Source organism: Mus musculus, chromosome 17 (assembly GCF_000001635.26).
Source record: "Mus musculus strain C57BL/6J chromosome 17, GRCm38.p6 C57BL/6J".
In the NCBI taxonomy this organism is placed as follows: domain Eukaryota; kingdom Metazoa; phylum Chordata; class Mammalia; order Rodentia; family Muridae; genus Mus; species Mus musculus.
Window position 1 is genome coordinate 35,878,961 of NC_000083.6, and position 13,710 is coordinate 35,892,670.

Below are 13,710 nucleotides of genomic sequence, written 5' to 3' on the forward strand. Positions count from 1 at the left end.
GTCCCAACCACCAGTAACTCCAAGTTCAGAGAGACACAATATCTCTGACCTAAAAGGGCACACACACACACACACACACACACACCACACACACACACACACATACTGTGCAGATAAATTCATGCAGGCAAACCCACATGCACATTAAATAAATAAATATTAAAATCTTATGATACCCAAACTCCCACCTAAATGTATTTATTATGTACCTTTAGTTTTTGTTGTTTTAATTTTTAATATTTTAAGTTAGGCCGGGCGTGGTGGTGCACGCCTTTAATCCCAGCACTCGGGAGGCAGAGGCAGGCAGATTTCCGAGTTCGAGGCCAGCCTGGTCTACAAAGTGAGTTCCAAGACAGAGAAACCCTGTCTCGAAAAACCAAAAAAAAAAAATTTATTTTTAAAAAAATTAGGTGTATGTGTGTTTGTGTATGAGCACGTGCACACAAGTGCAGGTGTCAGAAGAGACCAGAGGTGGTAGATCCTCCTGGATCTGGAGATATACGTGGTTGTTGGTGAGGGATGTGGGTGCACCGAATCGAACTCGACTTCGCTGAGCCGTCTCTCCAGCCCTTTGTTATATATCTTGTTTTCCTAACCCTGATTTGTACGTCTTTTATTTATCCCAGCTGTGGGAACTAGTTAGTCATCACTGACAGCTTGTATTGATAGAGAACTGCACCCGCGCACAGATCATTAGGGGGCGACGGAGAGCTTGGACGAGGCTGTGCATGAAAGCCTCTTGCACTTAGCGTCGGGAAAGAGGCTGCGCGATTTGAACCCGCCCAGCCACCGTCGATCCCTGGCCGGAAGAGCGCGACTCTTTCCGGGTTTCGCGGTCTGTGGAATTGGAGTCTCTACGGCAGCCGGAGCGAGGCGGTAGTACCGCAGGCTCTGTCCCCGCCGCAGTCCTGGCCGTTCCGCGGTTGCGCGCCCGGAGCAGGACGCGTCGCCATGGCGACGCCGGCGGGGCTGGAGCGGTGGGTGCAGGAGGAGCTGCACTCGGTGCTGGGGCTGAGCGAGCGGCACGTCGCGCAGTTCCTGATCGGCACCGCACAGCGCTGCGCCTCCGCCGAGGAGTTCGTGCAGCGCCTGCGGGACACCGACACCCTGGACCTCGGGGGGCCGGCGCGGGACTTCGCCCTGAAGCTCTGGAGCAAGGTGTGTGCCGCCGGGGCAGGCCACTCACAGCCGAATTGGCTCGTACGCAGTGTGGCTGTCTATTCTGTGATAGCCTGCAACTTTCAATATAGTACACAGGCTGGCTTAGAACTTGCAGCGAGCCTCCCTGGTAGTGGGGTGACAGAGAGACCTTTCATTCTTGGTTCCGCCCACCATTTAATTTTTTTCCTCTGTTATCTAGATATCATGCTAGGTGTTGGGTGTATACAGGTCTGTGGAGAAGACTCGAGATGGGGCTCTACATACATGTTTAAGCTAGAGCCATTGTTAGTTACAGCACATACCCCAGGCCTAAGGATGTAGCTCAGTTGGTAGAATGTTTGTCTAGCATACAGTAAGCCTTGGATTCAATCCCCAGCCCTGGGAAAGAGTCACTGAGAACAGAGCTAGGAGAATTAGCATTTAGGAAATAGGATCGAGGCTGGGGAGGGATGGCTTAGCAGTTAAGACCCCTTGTGCATCTGGAAGACTTGAGTTCAGTTCTCAGCAACCAGGCCTAGTGGCACACAACCATCTGTAATTCCAGCTCCAAGGAGATCGGAGGGCTTCTGGCCTTTGCCAGGTACCCCATACACATAAATAAATGAAAAATAAATCATGAAAAGAAAATGGGTTTTAGAACATAAACTACTTAAGCTCAGAACCAATACTTTAAAAAAAAAATTCTATCGTGGGGCAAGAAGAGATGGCTCAGGGATTAAGACCACTTGCTGTTCCTCTAGAGGAACCAGGTTCAATTTCTAGAACCCACGTGGCAACTCACAACTGTAACTCCAGTTCTATGAGATTCAGCACCCTCACACACAGCTCACGTTGCAGGCAGAACACCAGTGCACATAAAAATAAAAGTAAGTCATTAAAGTTAGGAAGAAGTTTTAGTTCGTGCATATGCCCGTGTGAGGCTGTGAGCGTACAACCTGTGAGAGCTGGTTCTTTGCCTCCACCACGGGATGGCTTTCAGTAATCATTTGCTCAGTGGATTCCTAGAAGGACGTTCAGAAGCTGCGGAGCCCTGTTGAGCTATGACCGTAGAACAAGACCACGAAGAAGAGAAAGATGGAGACAGGCTTTAGATATAGTAACCGGTTCGTAGGCAAATGAGGGTACTGAGGTCAGGAGCTGTCATATCTACCGGCAGGTGCCACGGAAGGCTGTGGTGGAAAAGCCAGCTCGGGCAGCTGAGCGAGAGGCCCGAGCCCTGCTAGAGAAAAACCGTTCTTATAAGTTGTTGGAAGACAGCGAGAGCGGCGAGGAGGCAGTGGGTAGTAACGGGAGCAGCCTCCAGAAGAAGCGGAAGAGACGGAAACACCTCAGGAAGAAACACCAGGAGGACGAGGAGGACGAGGAGGAAGAGGTTTCCGAGTCAGGGAAGAGGAAGGCAGGGTAAGTCAGAAGGAAGGAGAGGGATTGGAGCAGGCTGTCGGCTGTGGGGATGCTAAGCTTTCTCAGTACCCCCGTTTGATACACTGGGCTGGGTTTGCTGGGTTCAGGGGGAGTAAATCACCCACGGAGGAGAAGCCAGCCTCAGAGGATGAATGGGAAAGGACGGAGCGTGAGCGTCTCCAGGACTTGGAAGAACGGGATGCCTTTGCAGAGCGGGTTCGGCAACGGGACAAGGACCGGACCCGGAATGTCCTGGAACGGTCAGATAAGAAGGTGAGCTGAAGAGAGTCAGTCAGGCAAGTCTGGATTTGGCTGCAGAGTTGTCTCTGGGAAGACAAGAGTTGTCACTAGGGTTCCCCGTGGGCTCACTGGCTATGGTTCTCCCTGTCTGGTTGAGATCGACAGAGGTTCTCCACCGAGGAGGGGCAGCGAAGGACATTAGTCATCCTGACAGCAATGGTACCTTTGGCCTCACATCCCTTTACATGATTTCTTCTAGGCCTATGAAGAGGCTCAGAAGCGCCTCAAGATGGCTGAGGAAGATCGGAAAGCCATGGTGAGACCCTGGGTTCAAAAAGCAGTGTCTGAAGACAAAGATGGCTGGAGTGGTCGGCCGTAGCAGGAAGGGTCACAGAGGGAGTGTGCAGAGATGTGTCTGGGTGGTCAGGCTCTAGAGGAGAGGGGCCTGCCTGACAGGAACCGGAAAAGAGTGGACTTGGGTTGTAGAAGGAGAAAGTTACAAATCCTCTCGCCTTGGTAAGATCAAGTCATTGTGTCTCTGAGACTTGATGAGACACAAAATAGCTAGCACCAAAAGGCCCCACATCCTCCTCTTTGGAGTTTTGCACACTCTGAGTGTGCAGGGAGCAGGGTTTCAGTGCTGGTAGGATGAGGACTTGACTGTCCCTTCCTGACCCAGGTCCCTGAGCTCCGTAAGAAGTCTCGTCGGGAATACCTGGCGAAGCGGGAGCGAGAAAAACTGGAGGACCTGGAGGCGGAACTGGCTGATGAGGAGGTCCTGTTTGGGGACGTGGAGCTGAGTCGCCATGAGCGCAGGGAGCTCAAGTACAAGCGACGTGTGCGGGACCTGGCTCGGGAGTACCGGGCAGCCGGAGAGCAGGAGAAGCTGGAGGCCACTAATCGCTACCACATGCCCAAGGAGACCCGAGGGCAGGTGAGGGAACCCTGCCTGCTCGTGGGAGAGGCGGCACGATGGCTAGTCTTTCCCCTCTCCTGTTCATAGCTGGTAAAAGCAGTGGTGGGGAGGACCCGGGCAGCCCTGGCCACTCTTAAGTTTTCCCTGCTCCCGTCTCTCTCCACAGCCAGCTCGAACTGTGGACATCGTTGAGGAGGAATCGGGTGCGCCGGGAGAGGAGCAGCGGCGCTGGGAGGAGGCCCAGCTGGGTGCTGCATCCCTGAAGTTTGGAGCCCGAGATGCTGCTGCGCAGGAGGCCAAGTACCAGCTGGTGCTGGAGGAGGACGAGACCATCGAGTTTGTCCGTGCTGCTCAACTCCAGGGTGACGAGGTGAGAAGGAGAAAGAGTCTGGGATGCTGACTCGAGGGCCTCTAAAGGTGGTGGGGACCTCACCGTCCCTGTCCCCATCCTCAGGAGCCGTCAGGCCCGCCCCTGTCAGCCCAGGCCCAGCAGAAGGAATCTATCCAGGCTGTGCGCCGCAGCCTGCCCGTGTTCCCCTTCCGAGAGGAGCTTCTGGCCGCCATTGCCAACCATCAGGTCCTCATCATCGAAGGCGAGACTGGCTCTGGGAAGACCACACAGATCCCACAGTACCTCTTTGAGGAGGTCAGTCATTACAGTGTGGCCCAGCCCTTGAGTCAGTCCTGACAGACGCCCTTTGTGTCCCATCCTTTCCGCTAAGTCATGAGGCTTTTGAGACTGATGAGGACACTCTCTCTGTCATTTTGTTCTCCCTGCCGTCACATCCATGCCTGGGAGCAGGGAGATGGATATTATAGATTTGACCCTCTTGGGCTTTCATCCTGCATGACCTCGGCCCCGCTTTCCCTCTGCAGGGGCCAGAGAAGTAAGAGTGAAAGCCTTGTTTTCCTACTGTTTGACCTCTTGTCTCCCATTGCTTCTGGGTATGCCCCAGCCAGTCTGTCCCTGGTCAGTTCAAGTCTAGCAGAGCCCTGGTTGTAAGCAAAGACGTGTAGGACTGACTCAGCATCCCCCGGGCCCTTGGTTTCTATCTTGTCTGTCCTCTTTTCCCTGCCTTGCCTGGCTCAGGACAGCATGTCTAGCAGAGGAATAACCCTTTCTTCTCTCCTTTTAGGGTTACACAAAGAAGGGCATGAAGATTGCTTGCACCCAGCCCCGGAGAGTGGCGGCTATGAGTGTGGCAGCCCGAGTGGCCCGGGAGATGGGTGTGAAGCTTGGGAACGAGGTGAGGTCTTTGGGGATTCATGAAGTTGCTCACATTGCCCCACACCTCCGGTCTGGGCATTGGACATTCCAACCTCCTGACTGTCTATGACCAGGTGGGCTACAGCATCCGGTTTGAGGACTGCACCTCAGAGCGAACTGTTCTCCGCTACATGACAGATGGAATGCTACTCCGAGAGTTCCTCTCTGAGCCTGACCTTGCAAGTTACAGGTGTGTGCGCGCGTGCGAGCCTCTCATGGGATGCCCCACCTCACTGCCGACTCCCCTCAGAGATTCCTTTAATCTCTCTTTATTCCAGTGGGGCCAGTTGGCCATTATCTATTCTTAGTGGGTTTTTAAAAAAGATTTATTTATTATTATATGTAAGTACACTGTAGCTGTCTTCAGGCACACCAGAAGAGGGAGTCAGATCTCATTACGGATGGGATTTGAACTCAGAACCTTTGGAAGAGCAGTCAGTGCTCTTAACCGCTGAGCTATCTCTCCAGCCCCATGATTTTAGTGTTTTGAGACTGGGTTTCATTGTAGCCCAGGCTGGCCTGGAGTACACTATGTAACCTTAGCTGGCCTCAGTCTTGTGGATCTCAGCAAGCAAGACTGTGAGATTACAATCAAAAGCCACCATGCCACCCCCTATTTGCTTTAAGGTCTTAGTTCCACTTCTTCCAGTGAGAATAGCTGTCTCTTGACTGATCCAGAGATATCTGACTTGTTCCAACCCTAGATTAAAGGAATCTGGACTCTTCCCTGACTTTCTTTTATGTATTAAAAAAAAATTTGTGTGTATATGTATTTATGAGTGTGTATGTATGTATATGTATGTGTGTATATATGTGTAAGTCTATATATGTGTGTGCATGTGTGTATGAATGTGTATGTATATATGTGTGTGTATATGTATGTAAGTGTATGTGTGTGCATGTGTGTACAAGTGTGACTGTATTATGTGCATGTGTATGTGTATATGCATGTGCATGTATGTGTGTATGTATGTATATGTATGTGTGTGTGTGTGCATGTGTGTATTTGCATGTGTATGTGTATATATATGTATGTGCATATGTGTAAGTGTATGTGTGTGCATGTATGTATGTATGAATGTGTGTGTGTGTATATATATGAGCATGTGTGTATGTATGTATGTATATATGTGTATGTGCATGTATGTATATATATGTATGGCATGTATGTGTGTATATATGTGTGCATGTGTGCACATGTAGAGGATCAGAAGACAGCTTGGAGGAGTCAGTTCTGTCCTTTTACCATGTGCAAGTGTTCAAGGGATCAAACTCTGTCAGCTGGCTTGGTGGCCAGCACGTTTACTGCTGAGCTATGTTACCAGCCCCATCTCAACTGCTTTTCTTGTCCAATGCCCAGATGGGCCACGGATCACGGAATCCCCACCACCATGCTCACCACCTGCCCAGATGACATAATTGGAATGCTTGACTTCTCCCTAGCCTCCCCCCACCTCGGTCCCCATTCCCCCTCAGGTCCCTCCATCCCTCCCTGCACTGCTAAGTCCACTGTCCCTTCTCCCTCACCACTCTCCTACTTCCTCCCCAGTGTGGTGATGGTGGATGAAGCTCACGAGCGGACCTTGCACACAGACATTCTCTTTGGATTGATCAAAGACGTCGCTAGATTCCGACCTGAGCTCAAGGTCCTGGTGGCTTCAGCCACACTGGATACTGCCCGGTTTTCTGCCTTCTTCGATGACGCCCCTGTCTTCAGAATCCCTGGACGCAGGTTTCCAGTTGACATCTTCTATACCAAGGTGCCCCTTGGGAGGATGGGCTTTACTGTGAGGCAGAGGAGCTGGGGCTGCTTTAGGAGAATGTCCCAAGGGCAGGGTCTAGAGGACACCCAGAGAGGGGTGGGATAAAAGATGCTGAGCAGGGACAGGAGCCTGAGCAAGTGGCCCTTCTGTGACCCTATATCTTCCTCCTTCCCAGGCCCCAGAGGCTGACTACCTGGAAGCCTGCGTTGTGTCTGTGCTGCAGATCCACGTGACCCAGCCCCCTGGAGATATACTGGTGTTCCTGACGGGACAGGTGTCTGCTGTGGTGGCAAGTGGTTGGAGAGTTTCAGGGGAGGATGGGCCTGCTGTGTGGATTCTGTGACTGACTAGAGGTCTCCTGCCATCCTGCTCCACATTCAGGAGGAGATTGAGGCTGCCTGTGAGATGCTCCAGGACCGCTGCCGCAGGCTGGGCTCCAAGATCCGGGAGCTCCTGGTGCTGCCCATTTATGCCAACCTGCCCTCAGACATGCAGGCTCGCATCTTCCAGCCCACACCCCCCGGGGCCCGAAAGGTCAGTGAGAGAAACCTTACCCTTCCTCCTGCACCACACACAACCAAGGCATGTGCTGTACCCTTTGTCCCAAGTTGTTTGCCTGGCTATTTGGACACAGCTGAGGAGCAACCAGGCCCTGGCCTGCCAGCTGGAGAGAGATGAAATAAATATTAGCTGAGAGATGCAAGCTTTAAGTTCAGTGTATGCCAGGACATACTTAATATTGGACCGTTGAGAAAAATGGCTAGGGAAGTCCTAGAGGAAAGCTGAGGTGTGTTTGAAGTCCGAGAGGAGTGAGTTTAGGAGTTTCGGATGCTGCAGACAAAGCTGAGTCAGCCAAAGGCCAGGACAGAGCTGTTGTAGCGTTCAGACTTTAGACAGGCAAATGGCAACCAAAAGATTTTAGAGATAAGACTCTCACTGAACAACTATATATTGAGGGTCTGGAGCTGGGGCTTGAGTGGTCAGGCCCTTACCCAGCATGGGGAGGCCCAGTACACGCTGCACGGGGAGAGGGCCGAGGGAGGATCCATCATGTGCACGGTAGGACTTACAGTCTGATGGGAGGAGGCTGGGCGTGTAAAGCTGCCTCCGTGTGTATTGAGTACACTGAAGAGATTCGGGCAGCACGGGAAGTCTGAGGAGAGGAGGAGCAGACTTTTTCTAGTGGTGGGAGGCTGCCCCATAAACGGCAGGGTAGAGTAGAGGAAGGAGGAGGGAGGACTGCTCCTGCAGAGCATCTCACAGAAGGATGAGCACTTGGAGGGAGGGCTGGGATGAGCACAGGGTGTGAGCTGTGATCAGACATGCAGCTAGGGGTGAGGTAGTCCAGGGTCTAAACGGCATAGACGGAGTTCTGTGGTTGGACCTGGGTGTGAATTGATAGGTTTACATGTTTTAAAGGGAGCACTCTGCATGCTATGTGACAGAAGCAGGAAGGGGAGCGAGGAGGCTGCTGTCAGAAGTGACGAATGAGGACAGATAGATGCGGACATGCAGTCCTGAATTCAGTGTTGTTTCTTTATTGTGCCCCTGCTGACTGCCAGCCCTGCCTGCCTGTCACCTCATCTCCTGACGTGGACACTGCCTCCCTGTGCCCTACTCTCCCTATATCGTGCTTTCTCAGGCTGTCCAGGTGGGCTGGGTCCCCGGGTGACGCTATCCTCTCACTTAGGTGGTTGTGGCAACAAACATTGCAGAAACTTCCCTCACCATCGAAGGCATCATCTATGTGCTGGACCCAGGGTTCTGCAAGCAGAAGAGCTACAACCCTCGTACGGGAATGGAGTCACTCACGGTCACCCCCTGCAGCAAGGTCAGCCCAGAGGGGGACACATACCGCCCCCCCCCCCCCCCCCGGCCCCCGGAGAAAGCTTGCTTCCCAAGTAGCGCTTGAGGATGGGGATTATCACTTACCATACTTCTGAGTTAACACTGACCAGGCGTGTGTGTGTGTGTGTGTGCGTGTGTGCGTGCGTGTGTGTGTGTGTGTGTGTGTGTGTGTGTGTGTGCGTGTGTGTGTGTGTGTGTGTGCGCGCGTGTGTGTGTGTGTGTGTGTGTGTGTGTGTGTGTGTGCGCGTGTGTGTGTGTGGCCTCTCCTTTCTTTCTAGGCTTCAGCCAATCAGCGGGCTGGCCGTGCAGGTCGAGTGGCTGCCGGGAAGTGCTTCCGCCTGTATACGGCCTGGGCCTATCAGCATGAGCTAGAGGAGACCACAGTTCCTGAGATCCAGAGGACAAGCCTGGGCAACGTTGTGCTGCTGCTAAAGAGCTTAGGTGATCGGGCTGCCCAAGTCCTTGATCGGGCACTGGAATGCCGGGGACCTGTGCCGCACTCTCTCATTCTTTATTCCTTTCCCCAGGGATCCATGACCTGATGCACTTTGACTTCCTGGACCCTCCTCCATACGAGACCCTGCTGCTGGCTTTGGAGCAGCTTTATGCCCTTGGCGCCCTCAACCACCTTGGAGAACTCACCACGGTGAGCCAGCGGCAGCACAGGCTGGGACAGTATGTAGGAGACATCTGATGGCCCCAGGGACCCCTGGGGGAGGGGGTGTGTGTGCCAAGGCCTCCTGTACTGGTGGAAGGAACCTGAGAGAAACCGGCCTCACCTTTCCCTCTTCTTTTTAGTCTGGTCGAAAGATGGCAGAGCTGCCTGTGGATCCCATGTTGTCTAAAATGATCTTGGCCTCCGAGAAGTAAGTCCTCCCACCCAGCCAGTTCCTGGCACAAACTGGCCATGCTTCCTCAGTCTCAAGTATCCTCTCTCTCTCCTTGACTCTTTATCATGCTGTTACTGTTTTTGTTTGTTTGGTTTTAATAAAAATTGTTTAAGAAGTCTTACCATCCCTTATGAGGCCCATGTGAATCACTGTCCTGTACCTTACAGTGATTGTTGGTGGGCACAATGGATAGTGCAGCTACAACCCAGAGACAAGCAGTCATGGCAGAGGCAGAGAGGCAGAGAGAGAGGCACAGAGGCAGAGGCAGGCAGATCCCTGAGGTCTAGGCCAGCCAGGGCTACATAGTAAGACCCTGCCTCAGAAAACAAACCAATTAATAAAGTAAAACCCAGGAGCATGGGTGGAAGCAGAAGCCCTTGTGTGTGTGATGGGTGCTGGGAAGGCTGCAGCTTCTAAAACTTGATTCTTAGGTCTGTATGGGACTGCCTTTAAACAACATCCGGGATGGGCGATGGCTCAGTGGTTAAAAACACTAGTTGCTCTTGCAGTGGATCCAAGTTCAATTCCCAACAGCCACATGGTGGCTCACAACCATCTGTTACTCCAGTTCTCACTTCCTTGGGCGTGTGGCACATAGACATACACGCAGGCAAAACTTTTATACACACACAGTAAGTCTTAGAAAAGAAGAAGATGTTCCCCTGCTGTGTTTGGGATCAGGATCTGTGTCTGCTCTCAGTTGGTTTTTGCGGTTTCTCTTTGGCTTTATCCTCTTCCTACCCCGCTCAAGGTATAGCTGTTCAGAAGAGATCCTGACCGTGGCTGCTATGCTGTCTGTCAACAATTCCATCTTCTACCGGCCCAAGGATAAGGTTGTCCATGCCGACAATGCCCGTGTCAACTTCTTCCTCCCTGGTGGAGACCACCTGGTTCTGCTAAATGTGTACACACAGGTCACTGGGCAAGTGGAAATTTGGGAAGTCTGGGGGATTTGAGTCCTGCTGTGTACTTAAGGCACTTCATCTTCACAGTGGGCTGAGAGTGGCTACTCTTCCCAATGGTGCTATGAAAACTTTGTACAGTTCAGATCCATGCGCCGAGCCCGGGATGTGCGGGAACAACTGGAGGGGCTCTTGGAGCGTGTGGAAGTTGGCTTGACTTCTTGCCAAGGTGACTACGTTCGTGTGAGAAAGGTCAGTGTTTTTGATGTTGTTATTTTCTTTTTTCTCCTATTTGCTCTTCTTTTTTTTTTTTCAAGTCAGGGTTTGTCTGTGCAGCCCTGGTTGTCCTGGAACTCACTCTGAAGGCCAAACTGACCTTAAACTCAGAGATCCACCTGCCTCTGCTTCCCATGTTTTGGGTTTAAAGGTGTGTGCCATCACCACCTGGCATCCCATTTTTTCTTTCATGTGTATGTGTAAGTGCATGTGTAAGTCAATGGACAACCTGCAGGAGTCACTTTGTTGTGTGACAAAACTTTTCCTGAGGAGAGCCTACACACATCTCTCACCCCAGATAGGGAGCCCATGACAGACCAAAGTACGAATACCACCAAAGTCTAACTTGATGAACCAATAAGTTTATTTGGTTTACTTATAGCAATATGGGTGGGGGATTACTGGGTTACTTGCAGAAATGTCTAAACGATAGCATCACCAAAGCCCATCCCAGTATAGGTGGCTGCTCACAAAAGCTGAGCGCCCTGGATCACATCGCACAGCTTCAGGCTCCTCATCACGTTGGAAGGTGTCCTTTCCAAGTGACTTGGTTGGTCTACACCTCTTTTAGCTAACTTCATTGGTTTCTGTTTCTTCCAAGCAGCTGGTCAGATCTCAAGATTCTGCAGTTTGGCCAGGCATGGTGGTGCACGCCTTTAATCCCAGCACTCAGAAGGCAGAGGCAGGTGGATTTCTTGAGTTCGAGGCCAGCCTGGTCTACAAAGTGAATTCCAGGACAGCCAGGGCTACACAGAGAAACCCTGTCTCGAGAAACCAAAAAAAAAAAAAAAAAAAAAAAGACTCTGCAGTTTGATTTGTCTGAGGGGGACACAACACTTATAGCTTTCTCTAGCAGGAGGGACTTCCTGAAGCAGGTTAAAGAGCAGTGTGGTATGTTTCAAACTCAGAAGAAACTGTTAATATACTTCATTCATTCACATCACTGCATCTCCAGATTAGCACTTCTTTTTTTTTTTTTTGGTTTTTCAAGACAGGGTTTCTCTGTGTAGCCCTGGCTGTCCTGGAACTCACTCTGTAGACCAGGCTGGCCTCGAACTCAGAAATCCACCTGCCTCTGCCTCCAGAGTGCTGGGATTAAAGGTGTGCGGCTTCAGACTAGCGTTTCTTGAATCCACTACTGAGGGGCCACAGCAGCTTCCTGGCCTTCGGTTTCTCCAGGGTATTGTTTATTGGAGCCCATTCTTCCCTAGATAGCACATCAAGTGGGTCCTTCACTGAGTCCTCACCTTTTTAGTGGTGCCTGACCTGGTTTTCTTGCCTGCTCCTTAGGCCATCACTTCGGGTTATTTTTACCACACTGCGAGGCTGACTCGGAGCGGCTACCGCACAGTGAAGCAGCAGCAGACAGTGTTTATTCATCCCAACTCCTCTCTCTTTGAACAACAGCCACGCTGGTTGCTCTACCATGAGCTTGTCTTGACCACAAAGGAATTCATGAGACAAGTAAGGGACTATTGCTTGCTCAGATGTGTGGAAATGGGGGACAAATGTTGGCATCTTAAATTCAATTCATGTGGATGGGACTGGCATGGAAACATGAAGGTCCATTAATTTAAAGTAGGGTCAAATGTAATCAGATATAAATTAGGTTTAATGTTTGCTTGGGTTGGAGCTCAGTGGTATAGTCCTCAGCACCTTTACAAGTAAATATAGGAAATCTTCCAAGATCTGAGAATTATAACTCAGTAAATATTTGAAGCTGGGCTTGATGGAGTAAGTCTGAAGTCCCTGGTACTCAAGAAGGTAAGGCAGGAGGGTCATCTATTCAAGGTCTATGGAGGCAACATAGACGCTTCCTCAAAATGAAAGTGTGGGCTGGAGAGATGGCTCAGTGGTTTAGAGCACTCACCGTTCCTGCAGAGGTCCCAGGTTTGGTTCCCAGCACCCACATGGTAGGCAGTTTACAAGTGCATATAGTGCAGCTGCAGGGATCCTGACTTCCTCTGCTGGCCTCTGCAGGCATGGTATCCATGCATAGACACATATATCAAAAGTAAAAAAAACATAACTGGAGAGATGGATCTTCAGCTCATCTCATTCAGAGCACTAGCAGCGGCCCTTCTACAGGATGCTGGTTCAATTCCCAGCATCCACATGGTAGCTCATCTGCCTGGAACTCCAGTTCCAGGGATCTGACAAGTAGTATACAAACATGTGCAGGCAAAACACCAATGTACATAAAAATTTTAAAAATATGGACAAAATACAGGCAGAGCTGAGGAAATTAATGTTTGTATAGCAAGCATGAGGCCCTTGGTTCTGGAATAAATAAAATGTGCACCAAGTACTGGGCCATACCACACATTAAGCAGCTGAAGTCTGTCCTGTCTTCCTTGCAGGTCTTTCTCAGGCTCACGTAAGCGCATGTCAGGGTCAGTCTGCCCTGCTAGTGAGAAGTAGCCAGGTGTAGACCAGGCTGGCCTCGAACTCAGAAATCCGCCTGCCTCTGCCTCCTGAGTTGTTTTTTTGTTTTTTTTTGTTTTTGGACCGGGTGTCTTTTTCTTGTCCTGAGTCAGTGGGGAAGAGGATCCTTTTTAGACCACACAATTAAAATTCTGATTTGAGCCGGGTGTGGTGGCACAAGCCTTTAATCCCAGCACTTGGGAGGCAGAGGCAGGCAGATTTCTGAGTTCGAGGCCAGCCTGGTCTACAAAGTGAGTTCCAGGGCAGCCAGGGCTACACAGAGAAACCCTGTCTCGAAAAACCAAAAAAAAAAAAAAAAAATCTGATTTGGAAGTAAAGGAACCCTATTGATTTCTGCTCCCTCTTACAGGTACTGGAGATTGAAAGCAGCTGGCTTTTGGAAGTGGCTCCCCACTACTATAAGGCCAAGGAGCTAGAAGATCCCCATGCTAAGAAAATGCCCAAAAAAGTCGGCAAGACACGAGAAGAGCTGGGCTAGAGAGTGACATGGACCAAACCTTGCAGCTCTTTTTTCCTTCCATACTTTAATATCTAGTAAATAAAATTATTTTTGGAATGAAGTGCATGGGAACTCTGGAACCCAGAGAAAGTGACGTGAAAA

The 13,710-nt window shown here is 50.9% G+C and overlaps 1 protein-coding gene across 5 annotated transcripts; it reads left to right on the top strand.

The window, feature by feature from the left end:
• The first annotated feature begins 803 nt into the window (after positions 1 to 803).
• Dhx16 (DEAH (Asp-Glu-Ala-His) box polypeptide 16) lies at positions 804 to 13,710 on the top strand. Of its 5 annotated transcripts, none has more exons than XR_003952176.1 (20): positions 804 to 1,158; positions 2,318 to 2,562; positions 2,670 to 2,835; positions 3,062 to 3,118; positions 3,482 to 3,736; positions 3,885 to 4,088; positions 4,173 to 4,364; positions 4,855 to 4,965; positions 5,060 to 5,175; positions 6,535 to 6,717; positions 6,924 to 7,037; positions 7,130 to 7,282; positions 8,439 to 8,579; positions 8,875 to 9,037; positions 9,124 to 9,242; positions 9,395 to 9,462; positions 10,238 to 10,400; positions 10,479 to 10,640; positions 11,955 to 12,128; positions 13,459 to 13,710. XR_003952176.1 is itself a non-coding variant. In XM_006524873.1 (20 exons), exons 1-20 carry the CDS (start codon positions 952 to 954, stop codon positions 13,585 to 13,587), a joined length of 3,150 nt encoding a protein of 1,049 aa, XP_006524936.1. In that variant the 5' UTR covers positions 806 to 951; the 3' UTR covers positions 13,588 to 13,710. The 5 variants fall into 5 exon arrangements, 2 of the variants coding, with proteins under 2 accessions (XP_006524936.1, NP_081263.2); XR_876528.3 differs by having other exon boundaries at positions 6,924 to 7,022; positions 13,459 to 13,680; XR_001782109.2 differs by having other exon boundaries at positions 805 to 1,158; positions 6,535 to 6,745; positions 9,124 to 9,271; positions 13,459 to 13,674.

Excerpts from the sequence above, each read along its gene's own strand:
- Dhx16 (XM_006524873.1), top strand. The coding sequence starts at position 952 with ATGGCGACGCCGGCGGGGCTGGAGCGGTGGGTGCAGGAGGAGCTGCAC. Across the intron at positions 9,243-9,394 it reads ACCTTGGAGAACTCACCACG|TCTGGTCGAAAGATGGCAGA; the intron begins GTGAGCCAGCGG and ends TCTTCTTTTTAG. Across the intron at positions 10,401-10,478 it reads TGCTAAATGTGTACACACAG|TGGGCTGAGAGTGGCTACTC; the intron begins GTCACTGGGCAA and ends TCATCTTCACAG.